Consider the following 19,584-nt stretch of genomic DNA (forward strand, 5'->3'; position numbering starts at 1 on the left):
TGAACTGCAATTCCATGTGCTGCGATCTGTATTGTATGGCAGCTATGCCGTACCTGAGGCGCCTCAAGTTACTATTCAGTATGCTTCGCATCGCTGAAGGCACAGTAGACGCGCATTTGCCTACGAGGAGCTTCCTGAGATTGGTTATATAGTTCCGTAATATGTGGTTTTCGCACTCAATCTTTTCGATATACATGCCAGAATATGGAGAGGCAGAGAGCAGCCCAGTCAAAAAAAAAAAAAAAGGAATGGGTCCAATTGGAAATTTGAATTGGTACCAATGGGACTCAACTGGACCAACACGAAAGCCAATTGGATTTTTTAATTCCAACTGGAAATTTTAAAACCAATTGGGAAGTCCAACTGGCTCCTTGGACTCCAGTTGGACAGCCAATTGGAAAGTCAAGGTCCAATTGGAAGCTGAAATTGGAATCAACTAGACCAATACAAAAACCAATGGGGACCAACTGGGCACTTCAGTTTCAACTGGGCTGCCCAATTGGAATTCATAAACCAAATTCCAACTCCAGCCGGCTTCCTGGCCATATTAGTTGTACACTGCTCAGTCAATGTTGAACTGGATAAGCAATTAGACGCTGGAGTCAGATATGGTTCATGCTAATTGGTAACTGAAATTCCAATACTCATACTTCAGAAGGAAAATAAATCTAGTCTGTCACATCACATGCTTCAATTGACCACCCAATTTGACAAACTGGGCCTTGGTTACTTTGTAATAATTAACTACGGTTTAATTTCCTAAGTTCCAATTGGACACAAAACCATTGCGAAGTGGAAATCCAACTGGCACTCTTAATTATTTTTCAAATTTTAAACTGTCATCACGTAAACGTTCCATACATGTTGCCGATACGCGGGGATGGTGATTCAAAATATATAATTAAACAAACTAGTTTGTGCATCACAAAACACCCAGATCATCGTCATCAATTAAAATCAACCCTCCGAAAAAAAAAAAAAAACTGTGCTGAGCTTAAAAAAACGGCCGCCACGGCCGCCATGTTCTAAGTGATATCCAGCCGATATATTGCAGCCATCCCCTTTTTTGTTCATTTCGTGATACCAATTCTTGACCTAGTGCAGATACAATGTACTTAAAAATACCGCAATAATTAATTAGACGTATATCAGCAAAAGCAATTTATTTTGATCATGTTCATATGCCATGATCGCTGCCATTTACGAAACTGTGGTGTAAAGCGGCTGCCTGCAGGGCTGCTACTGGCATTTTTGAATCCGCGAGCGACCGACGGCCACGAGAGACGCGGTGACATCTCAGCCGCGTAATTCAGTGCGTTCGTGATAAATGATTACCCCTGAATACTAACCGTGTGCTCGTAAACTTTAGTATCCATGCCGTCGTCGGCGTTATACGGCTATACTGACAGGACAGACCCGGACGTCAGCTTCGGCTACCACCACCCAGCGATCCGGACTCATAGAGGTATGTTCGCTTCAGTCATTTCGTTGTTATAACTTCTAAATCCGACCCAGTCGAAGCGTTACGACATCCGAGTGTGATTTCGGTTTGTGTCGCGTGTCATAAATGAAAATGACACACCGCACGTGACATTTGACTGTTCCGCTAAAGTCAAACAGAAAATACATTTGCGTGTACGCTTCGGGGTTCCGGTACGGCACATATTCAGGCCGAATGCTTGTGCGTGCATTTTATTAATCGTCGTGTCCTTATTTCTGTCTTTTGCTCAGTGCTTGGGATTTTAGACGTTCCACAGATGACCATCGGGCCACACTGATGATTTTACAATGTGGAAATCCCTTTACTTTCCTCTCAAATCAATTTAGATTTCATATAGAGTCTTTGCACATGACAGTGCCTAAAACGTTTGCTACATCAGGTAGATACTACTGAACATGAAGGCAGCACAAGCACTACAGCTGTACAGATGTACAGTGAACATATGTTAGTCCTGTTCATGCTTGTATATAACGTATTTTCACGCGTATTAGCCGCGGCATATGCGCGATTTTTTTTTCGCGGACGCTCTGCGGCTTATTTGCGGGTGCGGCTTATCTGGTGACTATTTTTCCCTGGTACTTTCCCCATACCCCAAATTAAACGAAGGGGCCGACAGTGCCTCATGTTTTTCGGAACAGGACCGCCCTGCCAGTGCACGAACAATACCGAACAGAGGCGGGTCCACATTCTTGTGGACTGACCTTCCGAATACATTCCCCCACGCAGCTTTAACAAAAGGGGTGACAGTGATTCATGTCTCCTGGAACACCACTAACCCGTCAATCCACGAAAAACACGCAAGAAGGGCACAATCCGATCTGGGTAGAACACTAGAACTGACCTCCTTTGTTATACATCATTCCGACACCGGAATGTGGACAGGGTTTATGGCCTTCCCTACGGTCTCCTCTGTCGGCAGACCCACAGGAAGGGTTCAGTACACCTGACATCGGGATAAAACGTGGTCAGCTAAGCGTCAGTTCTGATTTGACCAGAGCAGCAGCATTCGTGGACACGGGCACGGCAGTTAGAGGTGAGGCATGGCTCCAACGCGAAGGCACAGCTACGACAGCGGCTTCAAACTAAAAGTCGTCGACTTCGCGGACCAATACGGGAACAGGACAGCCGGCAGGGAGTACGGCGTCGACGAGCGTTGAGCGTCTCTATTGATTTTGTATGTGCATCACTGGTTTAGCGCACAAAGCAGTCGCGTCGTATTTCCCGCGGCTTATCTGCGAGTGCGGCTTATCTGCAAAAACATTTTCAAAATGTACCTAAAAACGAGTCCTGCGGCTTATCTGCGGTGCGGCTAATACGCGTGGAAATACGGTACTTTCAGGGCTTCAAGGGACACTAAAGCATTTCAGTGGAATAGGTGATACTCTACAAAAAGGTAAATACTATCGAATATGAGGGTAACAGCAGCAGAGTAGGCTTTGTTGGCAGCTCGACAACCAAGCATGTACCCAAGCTCTAATTGCCGAATATGTTTTCAGGCCTTCAAGGGACACGTACGGTGGCAAAGTTCAGCTCTCTGTCGATATGCTACTATACAGTCATTAACTCAAGTCAAAAAAGGCAGTATAATAAATTCACATCTATTTTCCACCATCTCCTAGCGATGTTTTTGTGCATTGTACTATCCCTTCGTCGAGGCGACAACGAAGTGTGGACAGCAGTCAGTTGCATAGTACACTTTTTGTCAGTTGGCTCATATTCGATAAATACTTGTTTGGAGTTGGGTTTACCCAATAAGCTTACCATTTTCGTTTATTTTGATGACCACTAAGGCACCAGACGGTAAATCACGAGTTGCCAGTTATTCCTCATTAGGACACAAATAGCTTTCAAATCGTTGCATCCAAAAGGCTGCCTAAAACCCACTGGATTGATCTAGGAGACCAGTTGGTGCCAATTGGTCCAAACGGTTCGCTTGGCTAGAACCCATTTTATCGAGCTGGGAGGCCAGTTGGTTCCAACTGGTCCAAATGGTTCGGTTGGCTAGAACCCATTGTATCGAGCTGGGAGGCCAGTTGGCACCAATTGGTCCAAACGGTTCGCTTGGCTAGAACCCATTGGATCGAGCTGGGAGGCCAGTTGGTGCCAACTGGTCCAAATGGTTCGGTTGGCTAGAACCCATTGGATCGAACTGGGAGGCCAGTTGGCACCAATTGGTCCAAACGGTTCGCTTGGCTAGAACCCATTGGATCGAGCTGGGAGGCCAGTTGGTGCAAATTGGTCCAAATGGTTCGGTTGGCTAGAACCCATTGGATCGAGCTGGGAGGCCAGTATGTTTTCAATTGGTAAATGTTGGTATACCAGTCAATTGCAATGGGGGCGCCAGTTGGATCCAATTGGATGAGACCAATGAGTAGCCGAAAACACAACTGGAACCAATTGAGCACTACCAGTTGGTACCGATTCGGAATTTTCCAACTGGACCCATTCATTTTTTTTTTGACTGGGAGGGCACTGTGCACGCTACAGTCTCCATCAGCAATCACACAGTTGTACTTGACGCCATACATCCAAACGCTGTAGCGTAAGCCTTCCACAACAGCTGCTCTTTCCATCCTGTAAGAGCTCTCCGACCAGTTCTTGCAACACACGTGATTGCTTGGTAGCTTACCAAGATTTTCTGACCTAGTGCAGATGGCGCAGAACTTGTTCTTGACAGCGTGGTAGACAACCACGTTCATCCGGAAGCCTACAATGACACCCTACAGGGGACAATGCAGGAACCGCTACATAAAGGAAACAGAAGCACACAAAAAAATGTACCACGCCCGAAAGCGAGTTGTATTTTATCTTATACGCGCTTGGCCAATGCCACATCCACGACGACAAGGGTAAGTGAGTATCCGTCCTCGTGAACGTCGCCTTGTTGCCGTGCAATCTCTGCTTCTCCATTCGCAGCCTGTTCTATCATCATCCACGCTGCCTGTTCAATGCCATTTGTCAGTTGGGCTTGATACTTGGCGAACATTCCGTTCGGCATATACGGCATATTCCGTCAATATACGGCATGTTAAGAGCTGCACAAATCTCACTAAGAACGGCATACCCAGCCACAATGAATAGCGCCCCGGAAACAGCTACTGTGTTTACGTCCATACCATCTGACATGCAATCTGGTGGGCCTAAATATATGCAACGGCCTTTACCAAGCACATTTTGCATTGCATCGAAAATTCGCTCCGCAATCCATTTACGTTCTCTGACATTATCTACATGTCTGCAAGTGTGTAGTTGAACGGACTATGCGTCCCCAGCGTTGAATCTGTTGAACAAGTGCACAAAGTCCACAATTATTCGCCGTTCAACAACCGAAGGTCCGTTTCCGAGCGTTCAAGGAGAAACGTCTCGCGTACTGATACTTGAGCTAGCTCTCGATGAAAGATTGCTTGATTCGTGAGAGTCTGATACTACTGAAATATTGTGCAGATGCCTTGTCTTGTAGAAGCTCAGAGCTTGTTCTCTGCGTCTCTTCCGCTTTCCGCAGACAGATTACCTGCCACCCAATGCGAAAAACTGTGACTGTCGAAGCGTAGCACAACCACAGAAAGAAGGATTCCGAGTTAATGAGCCACAGCTGCGCGTCCAAAGCTCATTTATTATCAAAAGTCCAAAAGACAGATTGTGACTTTATCCGGTTTTTCTCACTTGCCCAGGTTTCTGTAGCAAGCTGACAGAGGGCACCACCTCGCACATCCAAAATCACGCGCCCAGCATCGGCTAACTACTACTCAAAAGAATCCGTGTAGCAACTCTATGATTCGGCATAAACAAACATACATACGTATACATACAGGGTGTCCCAGAAAACGTGTCATTGAATTATAATTAAAAAAATACTACACCAACTAGAGTCATGCGGTCAATGGCATTTGTTCTTACTGGGTTTTTTGCCACCTCCTCATGTGAATGTCGTCTACCGTAAGTTTAATTATGTAAATTTTTGCGAGCTTAAGTCGGAAATTTGCCTAGTAAAGGTCACTTTTTTACCTTTCCTTTTACCTTGCCTTTTTAGTAAAGGTCACTTTGGGATAGCTCGTGAATATCACTGTGAATTATCATGAATTTGAGTGAATTCGGCACGCTCTTCATATTGGTGGGGTAAAAAAGTGACCTTTACTTGGCACATTTCCGAGTTCAGTTCGCAAATATTTACATAATTAAACTTGGAGTACATGACATTCACATTAGGAGGTGGCAAAAACCTAATAAGAACAAATGCTGTTGACCGCATGATCCTAGGTGGCGTAGTTTTTTTTTTATTATAATTCAATGACACGTTTTCTGGGACACCCTGTATATGGACTATTAGACATGAACCTGGGATTACGTTATAGTATCTTGTGAAAAGCGTCCACCAAAACAAGGAGGACGCAGAGAAGGGTCGCACATTCAACCGCTTACTGCAATGAAAATACAATGAATTACGAAACTTGAACCTCAATCTGATAATCCTTACATACATCTGATACATTGAGGAAGGGTTCTTACATCTGTCGTAATCATATCTATGGTCTGTGGAGCGTGACACACCAGCACGCGCATATCGTTCTTTTCTCGCGGATCTGCAGTGGGTTGCTTCATTTTCGCTCATCACTAGGCTCGTTTACATGGGCGCATACGTCGACTGAAAGCAACAGTCGACTGAGCGCAAAGATCGACTTGGGACGGTTTACATGGCAGGAAGCGATGCGCCTTAGTCCGCCAGACTATTCAGTCGACTCAGTCGATGACAGCGCCGACAGGGCACTAAAGTGGTCACTTTGTAATTGCATACTGTTTTATCAGTGTGTGACTTCCTTTACTGCGCCCATAAACATTAAAGCCTTCTGCCAACGGCCCAGTCGATGTCCAATGCTGCTGGCTTGAAACGCTTGCACCGGCGGGAACGTCAACCGTGTTCGTCGCCATATTTATTTTCATGTGTTGCAGCGGAGCACGGCGGCAGATGCGGTTGTGACGTAGCGGAAACCGTTGGCGCAGTCGACTTTCCCGGTTTACATGGCAAAGGCGAGACAACCCCAACGTAGCGACTTATTTCTGTTGCGTCGACATCCCCTTTAGGTCGATGTAGGCGGGTTTACATGGAGAGGGGAGATCGACCTATCTCGCCCAGTCGACTTATGCCGCCTTCATGTAAACACGCCTACTGGCGCTCCCGTGAGATCTTCACACATGAGGTCACGTGGCCACGAAGGCGCGAGAAGCGGCACCGACCCGAGCCCTTCGTAGCCACCTATCGGCAGGCCCGTTGGCTTGGCACGCTTACAGCCGCCGTTTAACACACCAGTCCTTCTAGCCCACCATATTCCCGGGGGGGGGGGGGATGCCTGCCGAACGACCACGTAAACTTAGGTAGGGAATGTCACAAAATGTCTGCTAGCCGGGTTTACGGGAAGCTGCTGCAGTGGTTGCTTTACAACAGCTTGCTGCTACACTAGCCAAATATCTAGAATTTTCATCTGGAAAATCGTGGCGCCTTCAATCGAGCATCAAGTATAGGTCTCGACTTGCCTGGATATATGTAATTTCCATCCTTGTTCCATTTCTTCAGTAAAATATTTTTCGGAACAGGGCCAACATCCGGAGTCGTACAACTGCTTGTGTAATCCATCACTGCTTGCTTCACCGATTCCGAGGCGTAGGACGCTGCTACGAGTACCGCTTCATCAGCAATCAAGCTTAATCTAGAAGTGCAGTCATAAAGAGCTCCAATGATCACATTCGGGTGCTGGAGAAATAATTAGGCAGTAAGTGGAAAGCATTGATGCATTTATTGAAGCAAGTATTTCAATGTGAGTATAAAACAAAACGTTATCTAAACCAAAAAGTTATTATCATTCGTATCATTGTATTTTAAGAAGATTGTTCCTTAAGGTGCGTCCTCACCAGAGGTGGGCACCCTCGCGAGGGCTTGTGAGGGTGAGGGCTCCCTCACCCTCACCTCACGGAATTTGAGGTGAGGTGAGGTGAGGAGCATCTTTTGGAGCAATGGTTGAGGTGAGGTGAGGTGAGGAAAAATCTTCCTAGAAGACGCTGAGGTGAGGTGAGGTGAGGGACATTTTCCTTGGGAAAGACTGAGGTGAGGTGAGGCGAGGAAAATTTTCTGAAATAATTTTGAGGTGAGGTGAGGTGAGGAAAAGTTTCTGAAAAACTTTTTGAGGTGAGGTGAGGAAATTTTTTCTCCAGAAAGCCTGAGGTGAGGTGGGATGAGATACATTTTCTGAAAAATTTTTGAGGTGAGATGAGGTGAGGGAAATTTTGTTAAAATTTTCTGAGGTGAGGATTCCTTTTTCATGTGAGGTGAGGACTTTTTTTCGTGTGTCGAGAGAAGAAAAGGAAAAATTTGTCCGAAAATTTTTAGGTGATATGAGGCAAGTTGGCAAAAGGTAGTTGTTAGGGCTGTCTTCTTTACTTTATTTGTTTTTTCAGTGACTGTTGTAAACCAAACGACGCGAGCCGTTGCACTTCACTATCAATAATCGCTGCTTATTGGCTGGTCCTGAGTCCTGACGATGGGTCTAGAGACTCTGGCTGCACATCTCACAAAAAGTAGGGGGCACGACATTGGGTGCACTGATGACGTGACACTCATACGATTATGATTCACAAAGCTGCGCTTCGATTCGACCACCACTGTAGCGCTCAACCTATCGGATGCCATGCGAAGGCGGTGAACGAGACAATTAGCAATGCACCTGTCATCCCACTAGCTGATGGCGAGCGGCCATGATATAATGCGTAGGACATGATCCGTAAATAATTTTAGCTATCATCGCCATTCATCAGGTACTCACCGCAGTCGTGGCGCTTTCTGGCCTTTGTTGCGCTTGCGCCACAAACACCTACAGTCACAATCTACCGCTGAAGCAGAGAGTCGGGACCTGATGCTTTAGTCTCGATACTTGCTTTACGCTGCGTACTTTCGTCATTTAAAAAAGTGAGAAGCGTCGACCTTGAGCAGGGAGGGGCACCCTCCTAACTGCAAGTGAGGTGAGGGCGCCTTGAACCCCCTCACCTCACGGAATTTGAGGTGAGGTGAGGTGAGGGAAAATTTTTTATGCAAGGCTGAGGTGAGGTGAGGGAACTTCTCTGAAAAGGTTTTGAGGTGAGGCGAGGAAAGATTTTTTCAGGAAAGGCTGAGGTGAGTTGAGGTGAGGAAATTTTTCAGATAATGTTTTGAGGTGAGGTGAGGCGAGGAAAATTTTCTGAAAAATTATTTGAGGTGAGGGCAGGCGAGGAAAAATCTGAATTTTTTTTTAGGTGAGGTGAGGTGAGGGAACTTCTCCGAAAAGTAGTTGAGGTGAGGTGAGGTGAGGACAAAGCTCCGTCCAGGAAAATTGAGGTGAGGGCAAAGACCGTGAGGAGTTTTGCCCACCTCTGGTCCTCACTATACGGTTCGGCAAGGCCTGTCGGCTTTCCCGGCTTTACTTTGTCTATGGTACACAATGCCGATCGGCATAGTGAGGATGCTCCTTTAGCGTTTGTCGTATATCCGAAGGGTTTTATTCAACGATAACTTACACAGAAGAAATGCCTCCCGCGCTTCTTTCCAATGATTTGCAATTCTTTACCAAGACGTCACTTGCCATCCCGTCGGACCTAGGTAATGCCAATGACGCAACCCTGAAGGATGAAACCACATAGTTATTATCGGAATGAACAGCCATGTTCATATCGATATGGAACGCCACTTCCCAAAAGTTACGTAACTCTAAAAAGCAATGGCCCAATGCTCTATAGCTCCATATTTCAGACTTGATAAGCACTACAGGTTTTCCCGTTCATTGTAATCCATTGGTAACTCAGTTTAATCCAAGCGCTACCCAATTTAATACAAGCAACACTTGTAAATGTATTCCGTATGTATTCAGCCATGTCATGACTGAGACGTTCGTGATTTTGCCAGTGTATCATGAGCTTATGACTACTGATCCAGCAACCCTAGGTTTTGCAGTGGCATGCGGTACTTTATGACTGCTGCTTGTTATTATGATATTTCATGAATATTTTCATTATATATGCCATGAATCAATTTTATGGGACTACTGCTACTTCAAACAGTGGACAGCAGCTCACAAGCGCTCCGTTTCATAAATAATGTGAACAAGCCAGCCTAATGGAGCTTATGTTAACTTGGACTATGGCAGAACAGGGAAACAGGGAGAAATTGAATTCCTCATCCGGCGCTACAAGAACTCTCATAATCAGCACCCCCCCCCCCCCTAAAAGAAGCAAAGGACATCATCTCTCCCTTCGCTACATAAGGGTCCCAGAGCTCCACATGCATATGTGCTTGCCCGAAAGCGTATTTCCTTCATCCCCAACTTGAGAGGGGGAAGGAGCACAGTGCCGCCTCATGCGTCGAAGATGAGCTTTAACTTGCGGAAACAAAACAAAAACAAATGTATTGGGAGACTCTATCGGAACTTGCTTTATCTTGGGTTGCATGTTCTGTTTTCTTTTAATCTTTTTCCAGGACGCGAGAGGCGATAGTGTGCTCCTTCCCCCTCTCAAGTTGGGGATGAAGGAAATACGCGTCTGCGAAGATGCGCAATGAACAAAATAAAGAAAAAATGGCGTTCCTTCACTAATTTTTTGCGGGCGATCTATGAAACGGATTTTTGTTCTGAAAACGGCTACGATATCAGGTGACCGAAAGGAACAGATGTTCTCATTGGGACAACTTTGTAGCTTTTATAATTAACAAGTTAATTAATGAAAGTTAATTAAGACATTGCCTTTGGACTTTGCTAATGCCCTGCTAGGGAGTGCCCTTCAGCATATGCTATATTGCAATTGATTTCATGTTGGAAAAAGTGTTATACAGTCAACCCTCGATTTATGAACACCCTCGGTTCCCTGAAAAAGCGTTCATAAATCGGGGGATTCATAAATCGAAAATTCCGTTAACTGAGTACTATCGAGCAAATGGAACAGTATTTCCGAGTTGGGATTGTGTTTATAATGCCATATATTGTGTAATTTTGCTTTTGACCATGCCTTCTGCTGTATCAATCTCACAAAGAACAGACGTTAGCGCATTCATACTCTGTTTATTATGTAATACTAAATTGTTTAATTTTGTTTAATTGTTTAATTTTTGGACCATGCCTTCCGCCGTGTCAATCTTGGAAAGAAGAGGTGTCACCACATTCGCACTGGACTGGTCTCGGATTTCCTCCGGGATTTTTAACCTCCGTTTATTAACCTCCGGGTGAGAGCGACCACCTTATTCATCAACTGAGGTCAGGAACGCTTGGTCGCACCTTGTGCGACCCCGGGAAACCCGTTTGTTGTTCGGATTTCGAGGGGATAAGAACCGAGGGGCAATACCTGGAAAACGTTTTGTCCGTTCAGGCGTCATTAGCATTCATAAGACCACGGAATAATCCCTTTGAATGTTTCTGTTGACCTCGGAACGACCCGTTCATAAATCGAGGGCAAAAACGCTGGGCAAGTCCTAGTTGGTTCCCAGAAATTCCGTTCATTATTCGAATATCGAGGTTCATAAAACGAGGGAAAAATGAATGTGAAAAGTTTGGTTTCCCGTGCTCGTGTTCATAAAACGAGGAATTCATAAATCGAAGGTTCATAAATCGAGGGTTGACTGTATATATATTTTAAAAATCTGTATACACTTAGCTGGGACACCCTGTATATACATCTTACATCAGCAGAGAGGTGTAGCGAAGGTAGAGAAATCTAGTCCGTTTTGGTGTAAAGTAAACACCGCTTGAAAGGTTTATATTTTATACAAAAGTCTAGTATAGTGTACCCCATATACGTATAAATTTGTCAGAGTGTAAAAATATATACTTATCTAATCAGGAAGGGCATAATAAAAAATGATCTCTGTACATTCTCTCTTTCTTCTCTGTCTGATCAAGTGAAGAGGCCCCAATACAATAGAGGAATACGAAACCGTGTATTCTGACCCTAAAAGGGAAAATGAGGTACTCCATCGCATTGTGTGTGTCAAATTTCCGACGCAAGATGTGAACATTCGCGTCTGTAGGAAAATTACTAGGGGATATAGAGCCGTCGACGGGTGGTGCTCACCATTGAAATTTTAATTTATGTACGCATTTTATCATTTGCGTACGGCACATAATCTTCAGCATTTTGTCGTTGTTTTTTAAACTTTTTTGCAACGACGAGGTCCCAAGGGTGGGCTTTGAGAATTTCTTGGATTTGTTAAGGTGCCTCTTGGTGATGATGATGATGATGGTTGGACCTTTCTGGGTGCCTCTTGGACTACACTACACAGGGTGTTTCAAAAAACGTGTTATTCGGACTTGATAAAAAAACGGGGCGACGGAAAATACGGGGTAAACGGCATTTGTGTGGCAACTAAATTTGCCACTTTGCGAAAATATTTTCATTTGATTTTAATTAAAAGAAATTGAATTTCTTTAATGGAACTCTAAGATTTCCCAAGTCAACCTAACGTTTTTTTCACAGAATTAGAGAACCCGTAGCGAACTTAGTCAGATCCACCAAGAAGTCCGCTCGATATTGCAAATAGAACTGCCCAAAAAGTCCCTAAACTGAGGCTTCAGAGTTTCGGGTATTCAACAGCGCACCAAATCAGTCGCAAAGATGCGCGAAGAGCAGGACATGCTCCTGCCCCCATGAAGCTAGAACAGTTTATCGTCGTACCGGGGTGCAGCACAAGACGCGCCGATAACAAGGCGGGTGACATTCCACCATACGTTGATAAGCGGGAAACAAAAATGATTCCGCCTCTTTTTTCCCGCCCTCTTTTTTTCGACCTTCTGTCTTTCATGGGGGCAGGAGCATGTGCTGTTCTCTGCGCATCTTTGCGACTGACTTGGTGCGCCTCAATTTCGGGACTTTTTTGGGGCAGTTCGATTTGTAATATCGAGCGGATTTCTTGGTGGATCTGACTAAGTTCGCTACGGGCTCTCTAATTCTGTAAAAAAAAACGGTAGGTTGACTTGGGAAATTTTGGAGATCAATTAAAGAAATTCAATTTCTTTTGATTAAAATTAAATGAAAATAATTTTAGAAGGTGGCAAATTCAGTTGCCACACAAACGCCGTTTACTCCGTATATTTTTCCGTCGCCCCGTTTTTTTATAATGTCCGAATGACACGTTTTTTGAAACACCCTGTATAAGAGGCTGTAAATCCCATACCCCTCGCGTATTACATCCAGGGATCGGAACCGGAACTGAACAAAAAAAAACCATACCGTTACCGGTTCGGGAATCGATTCAGAGATGAAATAACTGGACTACATTTCTGTAGCTTTTTTTGAGTCCCCGGAAACGGTGGACTCACCGGGAACGATATGGAGGATGTGGGATAAGGACACTAGTTCAGCATACTTATTGAAAAAGTTGTCTTCCTAATGTTCCTTCGATTTCATTTTGCCGCCTCTTTGTTGACCACGTCTATAAAACAAAACAACGCGCTTCGAAACAACAGTTACTACAAAAACAAAGCACGCGCTTCGAAACGATCGTGAGGACAAAAAAGAAGAAAGAGAAGTTTGTACGACATCTTATATCGACGTCTTACATCGTACAAGTACATCATCTTTCCGGCAAGACAAAGTGAGTGAGAGGAAAGCGTTGACAACTATAAAATTGCGCCCTACGAGATTTATCGCAAATCCATAAAGGACATCAAACTCCCTCCAGGAGGAGATGTGCAGGTCCATTCAGACAAAAAAAAAGTTAGTTGGATGAGGATGATGATGATGAGTCTATGTTTGTCTCATACTTGGTACTGTTTTTCAGGAAACGATGGCCGCTGTTACCACCACAACTCAAAAAGGTTTTCTTTTTTCCTTTTTTACTCGTTAGTTCACACATTTTTATATTCGGTATGAGTGTTCCCAATACGTACTTGCTACAGAAGAAGGACTCTCACCATTGACGTCAAGCTAATGCTTCCGTCGACGCAAAGGCCAGTCACCCACTACCTCAAGCAAATGCTACAATCTCAATCCAAACATGCCTATTGTGACGATTGTAATGAAACAAAAACCCCTATTTCAAGCGTTCTTTCACGTCAAAATGTAGGCGATACGATGGAGTACGAGTCACTTTTCTATTAATACGCGGCACAAATCACGGTCTAACGCTTCATCAGAGCAAAGCTGTCCAACGAAAGTAATGCGCTGCCTATTTTTGCCGCGTCATCCAGTAAGTCTATTCCTTTTTCTTGTCCTTTCTGCTTGTTTCCTTTCTCTCCCTAGCTTAGCAGAGTTGATCCAGCGCTCGCTTTCCGCGTGCCTCGACGTACAGGTCCCGACAAAAGTCTACGGAACACGCGAGCGGTGTATTATCTCCTCGGTACGACACCCTAGCGGCAAGCGGAAGCTGGCGAAATCAGGCCAGTTCACTGCCTCAGAAGGGTGGACGACTGCACTCTTAGCGACACACAGCCGTAGTTTCGGTCTGACTACTGTTGTATGTGCCCGCAAAGTGAGTTGGATTTTACTGTTGTACTCGCCAACAAGACGTGATTCAACGATTGTTGAGACAGCCGCTATCATCGTGATAACAAGGATGAATCATAGTGGCAACACTTTACGGTGTATTGCTTTATTGGAAAGCCATGATATGTAGACAAGAAAAAGAAACCCAAGCAGCACAATGTACTGAAAGTCGAGTGGAATGGGGGTGGACGGGTAGGTGGACGGCCTTGAACAGACTCGTGAAACTACAGAGCTTTGATAAGACACATACCGTCCACCCCTAGGGCACTCGACTTTCAGTACATTGTGCTGCTTGGGAAGGTATCTGGTAAACAGTTGCTTTATTATGAAGGACGCGTGACGAACTGATAAACAATTGACGCTGACATTGATAATTGATTGAGTGATAAACAACTGACGTGAGTCACGAGTTGTTGACGAGCACAACAGTTAAATCCAACTCACTTCGCGGGCACATACAACAGTAATCATACCGAAATTACCGCTGTGTGTCGTTAGCGCAGTCGTCCACCCCTTTGAGGCAGTCAACTGGCCTGATTTCACCACCTTCCGCTTGCCGTTAGGGTGGCGTACCGAGGAGAACATATACCGCTCGCGTGTTTCGTAAACTTTTGTCGGGCCCTGTACTTCTCGTCAAGATGCCGCCTTTGTTTATCGCATGTTCCTCGATGTGGCTTTCACAGCGCAGTGGTGTTACCGCTTGAGACAAGTTGATTCTCCTCAATAAAGTAATAATGTAATAACGACAAGATACGTTTCAAAATTCACGGAGATTGTAACAGAGGTGGCCACAAACTTTCGAAAAGCTAGTGCCGAGTCCCTTTAGAGTGGACTAATGCACTCGTAATCGCTGGCACCTATGTCATAATAACCCGATATAACGTTTCCAAATTCACGGAGGTTGTAACAGAGGTGGCCACAAATTTTCCGAAAGCTAGTGGCGGGTCCCTTTAGAGTGAACTAATGCACTCGTAATCGCTGGCACCTATGTCATAATGACACGATATAACGTTTCAAAATTCAAGGAGATTGTAACAGAGGTGGCCACAAACTTTCGAAAACCTTGTGGCGGGTCCCTTTAAAGTGGACTAATGCACTCGTAATCGCTGGCACGAATGTCACAATGAGGCGATATAACGTTTCAAAATTCACGTAGATTGTAACAGAGGTGGCCACAAACTTTCGAAAAGCTAGTGCCGACTCCTTTAGAGTGGACTAATGCACTCGTAATCGCTGACACCTATGTCATAATGACACGATATAACGTTTCCAAATTCACGGAGGTTGTAACAGAGGTGGCCACAAATTTTCCAAAAGCTAGTGGCAGGTCCCTTTAGAGTGGACTAATGCACTCGTAATCGCTGGCATCAATGTCATAGTTACAAGATATAACGTTTCAAAATTCACGGAGACTGTAACAGAGGTGGCCACAAACTTTCGAAAAGCTAGTGGCGGGTCCCTTTAAAGTGGACTAATTCACTCGTAATCGGTGGCATCAATGTCATAATTGCAAGATATAATGTTTCAAGTTTCCCGGAGATTGTAACAGAGGTGGCCACAACCTTTCGAAAAGCTAGTGGTGGGTCCCTTTAAAGTGGACTAATTCACTCGTAATCGGTGGCGTCAATGTCATCATTACAAGATATAACGTTTCAAAATTCACGGAGATTGTAACAGAGGTGGCCACAAATTTTCCAAAAACTAATGGCGGATCCCTTTACAGTGGACTAATGCACTCGTACTCGCTGGCACGAATGTCATGCGACAAGATATAACGTTTCCAAATTCACGGAGATTGTAACAGAGGTGGCCACAAACGTTTCGAAAAGCTAGTGCCGAGTCTCTTTAGAGTGGACTAATGCACTCGTAATCGCGGGCACCTATGTCATAATGACACGGTATCACGTTTCAAAATTCAAGGAGATTGTAACAGAGGTGGCCACAAACTTTCGAAAAGCTAGTGGCGGGTCCCTTTAAAGTGGACTAATGCACTTGTAACCGCTGGCACGAATGCCACAATGAGGCGATATACCGTTTCAAAATTCACGGAGGTTGTAACAGAGGTGGCCACAAACTTTCGAAAAGCTAGTGGCGGGTCCCTTTAAAGTGGACTAATTCACTCGTAATCGGTGGCATCAATGTCATAATTACAAGATATAATGTTTCAAGTTTCCCGGAGATTGTAACAGAGGTGGCCACAAACTTTCGAAAAGCTAGTGCCGAGTCGCTTTAGAGTGGACTAATGCACTCGTAATCGCTGGCACCTATGTCATAATGACACGATATAACGTTTCAAAATTTACGGAGATTGTAACAGAGGTGGCCACAAACGTTTCGAAAAGCTAGTGCCGAGTCCCTTTAGAGTGGACTAATGCACTCGTAATCGCGGGCACCTGTGTCATAATGACACGAAATAACGTTCCAAATTCACGGAGAATGTAACAGAGGTGGCCACAAACGTTTCGAAAAGCTAGTGCCGAGTCCCTTAAGAGTGGACTAATGCACTCGTAATCGCTGGCACCTGTGTCATAATGTCACGATATAACGTTCCAAATTCACGGCGATTGTAACAGATGTGGCCACAAACTTTCGAAAAGCTAGTCGCGGGTCCCTTTAGAGTGGACTAATGCACTCGTAATCGCCGGCACCTATGTCATAATGACACGATATAACGTTTCAAAATTCACGGAGATTGTAACAGAGGTGGCCACAAACGTTTCGAAAAGCTAGTGCCGAGTCCCTTTAGAGTGGACTAATGCACTCGTAATCGCGGGCACCTATGTCATAATGACACGGTATCACGTTTCAAAATTCAAGGAGATTGTAACAGAGGTGGCCACAAACTTTCGAAAAGCTAGTGGCGGGTCCCTTTAAAGTGGACTAATGCACTTGTAACCGCTGGCACGAATGCCACAATGAGGCGATATACCGTTTCAAAATTCACGGAGATTGTAACAGAGGTGGCCACAAACTTTCGAAAAGCTAGTGCCGAGTCCCTTTAGAGTGGACTAATGCACTCGTAATCGCTGACACCTATGTCATAATAACCCGATATAACGTTTCCAAATTCACGGAGGTTGTAACAGAGGTAGCCACAAATTTTCCGAAAGCTAGTGGCGGGTCCCTTTAGAGTGGACTAATGCACTCGTAATCGCTGGCACCTATGTCATAATGACGCGATATAACGTTTCAAAAATCACGCCGATTGTAACAGAGGTGGCCACAAACTTTCGAAAAGCTAGTGCCGAGTTCCTTTAGAGTTGACTAATGCACTCGTAATCGCCGGCACCTGTGTCATAATGACACGATATAACGTTTCAAAATTTACGGAGATTGTAACAGAGGTGGCCACAAACGTTTCGAAAAGCTAGTGCCGAGTCCCTTTAGAGTGGACTAATGCACTCGTAATCGCGGGCACCTGTGTCATAATGACACGAAATAACGTTCCAAATTCACGGAGATTGTAACAGAGGTGGCCACAAACGTTTCGAAAAGCTAGTGCCGAGTCCCTTAAGAGTGGACTAATGCACTCGTAATCGCTGGCACCTGTGTCATAATGTCACGATATAACGTTCCAAATTCACGGCGATTGTAACAGATGTGGCCACAAACTTTCGAAAAGCTAGTCGCGGGTCCCTTTAGAGTGGACTAATGCACTCGTAATCGCTGGCACCTATGTCATAATGACACGATATAACGTTTCAAAATTCACGGAGATTGTAACAGAGGTGGCCACAAACGTTTCGAAAAGCTAGTGCCGAGTCCCTTTAGAGTGGAATAATGCACTCGTAATCGCTGGCACCTGTGTCATAATGACACGATATAACGTTTCAAAGTTCACGGAGATTGTAACAGAGGTGGCCACAAACGTTTCGAAAAGCTAGTGCCGAGTCCCTTTAGACTGGACAAATGCACCCGTAATCGCGGGCACCTATGTCATAATGACACGATATCACGTTTCAAAATTCAAGGAGATTGTAACAGAGGTGGCCACAAAGTTTCGAAAAGCTAGTGGCGGGTCCTTTTAAAGTGGACTAATGCACTCGTAATCGGTGGCATCAACGTCATATTTACAAGATATAACGTTTCAAGTTTCCCGGAGGTTGTAACAGAGGTGGCCACAAACTTTCGAAAAGCTAGTGTAGGGTCCCTTTAAAGTGGACTAATTCACTCGTAATCGGTGGCATCAATGTCATAATTACAAGATATAACGTTTCAAGTTTCCCGGAGGTTGTAACAGAGGTGGCCACAAGCTTTCGAAAAGCTAGTGGCGGGTCCCTTTAAAGTGGACTAATTCACTCGTAATCGGTGGCATCAATGTCATAATTACAAGATATAACGTTTCAAGTTTCCCGGAGGTTGTAACAGAGGTGGCCACAAACTTTCAAAAAGCTAGTGGCGGGTCCTTTTGAAGTGGACTAATGCACTCGTAATCGGTGGCATCAATGTCATAAGTACAAGATATAACGTTTCAAAATTCACGGAGATTGTAACACAGGTGGCTACAAAATTTCTACAAGTTAGCGGCGGGTCCCTTGAAAATAGAGCGATGAACTGGTAACAACTGGCACGAATGTCATAATGACAAGATATAATAATCCAAAATGTAATCAGATTTTAGCAGAGGTGGCGGCAAAATGTCGAACACTAAGCGGCGGACCCCTTTCCCAAATTTTCGTTTCAGTCTAAATGAAGTCGCGGTCTGGTAGCTGAGTCGGACACAATAATTTAAGTTGAGTTGACTTCACTATCTTCGAATGAGCACTTTGACAGAGACAGGCTTCGATTTGGTTTCATCGTATTCCCAACACGCCCCTCCCACTACTGGTACGTCCGGTGGCGGACGTTGTGAACACGTAATCGAGGACAAAAAAAGAAAAAAGAAACACGGCAGAAATCGCAGTGCAGATTGTCCAGCTTATTGCAGACAGCTCATCGCTGGCAATTTCCGACGATGTGCACTAGATGTCTGTGAAGACAAGTACCTGACATACTTGGCCACCACTAGCTGTCTATGGCCAAGACTGATTGTATAAAACTTTCCGGAGGGCAGTGATAATATATCGTCACCGACTAGTCGAAGCTTTCCTCCATAGAGTCCGCGAACCAGTTGTTCTGAGTCTTCTTAATGTCAATATTGAACTCGCTCATGACAGTCACTGTCATGTTGTGTGCCTTCTATTTGTCTATGACGGTGATGCTTGCGGAGTAATGTAAGAGTTTGGCTAGAAGGAACTTCTTGATCTTGCTTTTAGATGATCAATGCATAGTGTATACAGCAGGATGAGGGTGGTGGGCATCCATGTTTAGTCCACTTGGGTTCGCTCTTGAATGCTATCGCGTTTAATACGTAGTTTTGGCTTGATTTCGTTCGTCGTCGTCACGGCCCTCCAAGGCGCGTGGTTCTTTACGGACGTATTGTACCTCTTCATGTGCATAGCGTTGACACAAATGGGTTGTTCTCGCCATCTCTGAATTGCGGTTTCTGTAGAAGCGACCATCCTACGAGTGCCACCACGCCTACCCAAAATAACAGAAAACACCTTCTCAGGCAGCACCCCAATATTGGCCCAATATTGGACCAATGTGGGCTGCGA

The 19,584-nt window shown here is 44.9% G+C and overlaps 1 protein-coding gene across 4 annotated transcripts in view; it reads right to left on the reverse strand.

The window, feature by feature from the left end:
- Positions 1 to 19,584, reverse strand: part of LOC135378882 (group 3 secretory phospholipase A2-like) — a 46,835-nt gene that overhangs the window by 15,192 nt on the left and 12,059 nt on the right. For all 4 annotated transcript variants that reach the window (XM_064612033.1, XM_064612034.1, XM_064612035.1 and 1 more), the window contains 2 exons: positions 9,041 to 9,142; positions 7,031 to 7,203 (listed from right to left, as the gene is read on the reverse strand). In XM_064612033.1, the coding sequence (XP_064468103.1) occupies positions 7,031 to 7,203; positions 9,041 to 9,142 (275 nt within the window). The remainder of the gene's footprint in view (positions 1 to 7,030; positions 7,204 to 9,040; positions 9,143 to 19,584) is intronic.

The sequence above is a fragment of the Ornithodoros turicata genome, chromosome 1 (genome assembly GCF_037126465.1).
Source record: "Ornithodoros turicata isolate Travis chromosome 1, ASM3712646v1, whole genome shotgun sequence".
Classification (NCBI taxonomy): domain Eukaryota; kingdom Metazoa; phylum Arthropoda; class Arachnida; order Ixodida; family Argasidae; genus Ornithodoros; species Ornithodoros turicata.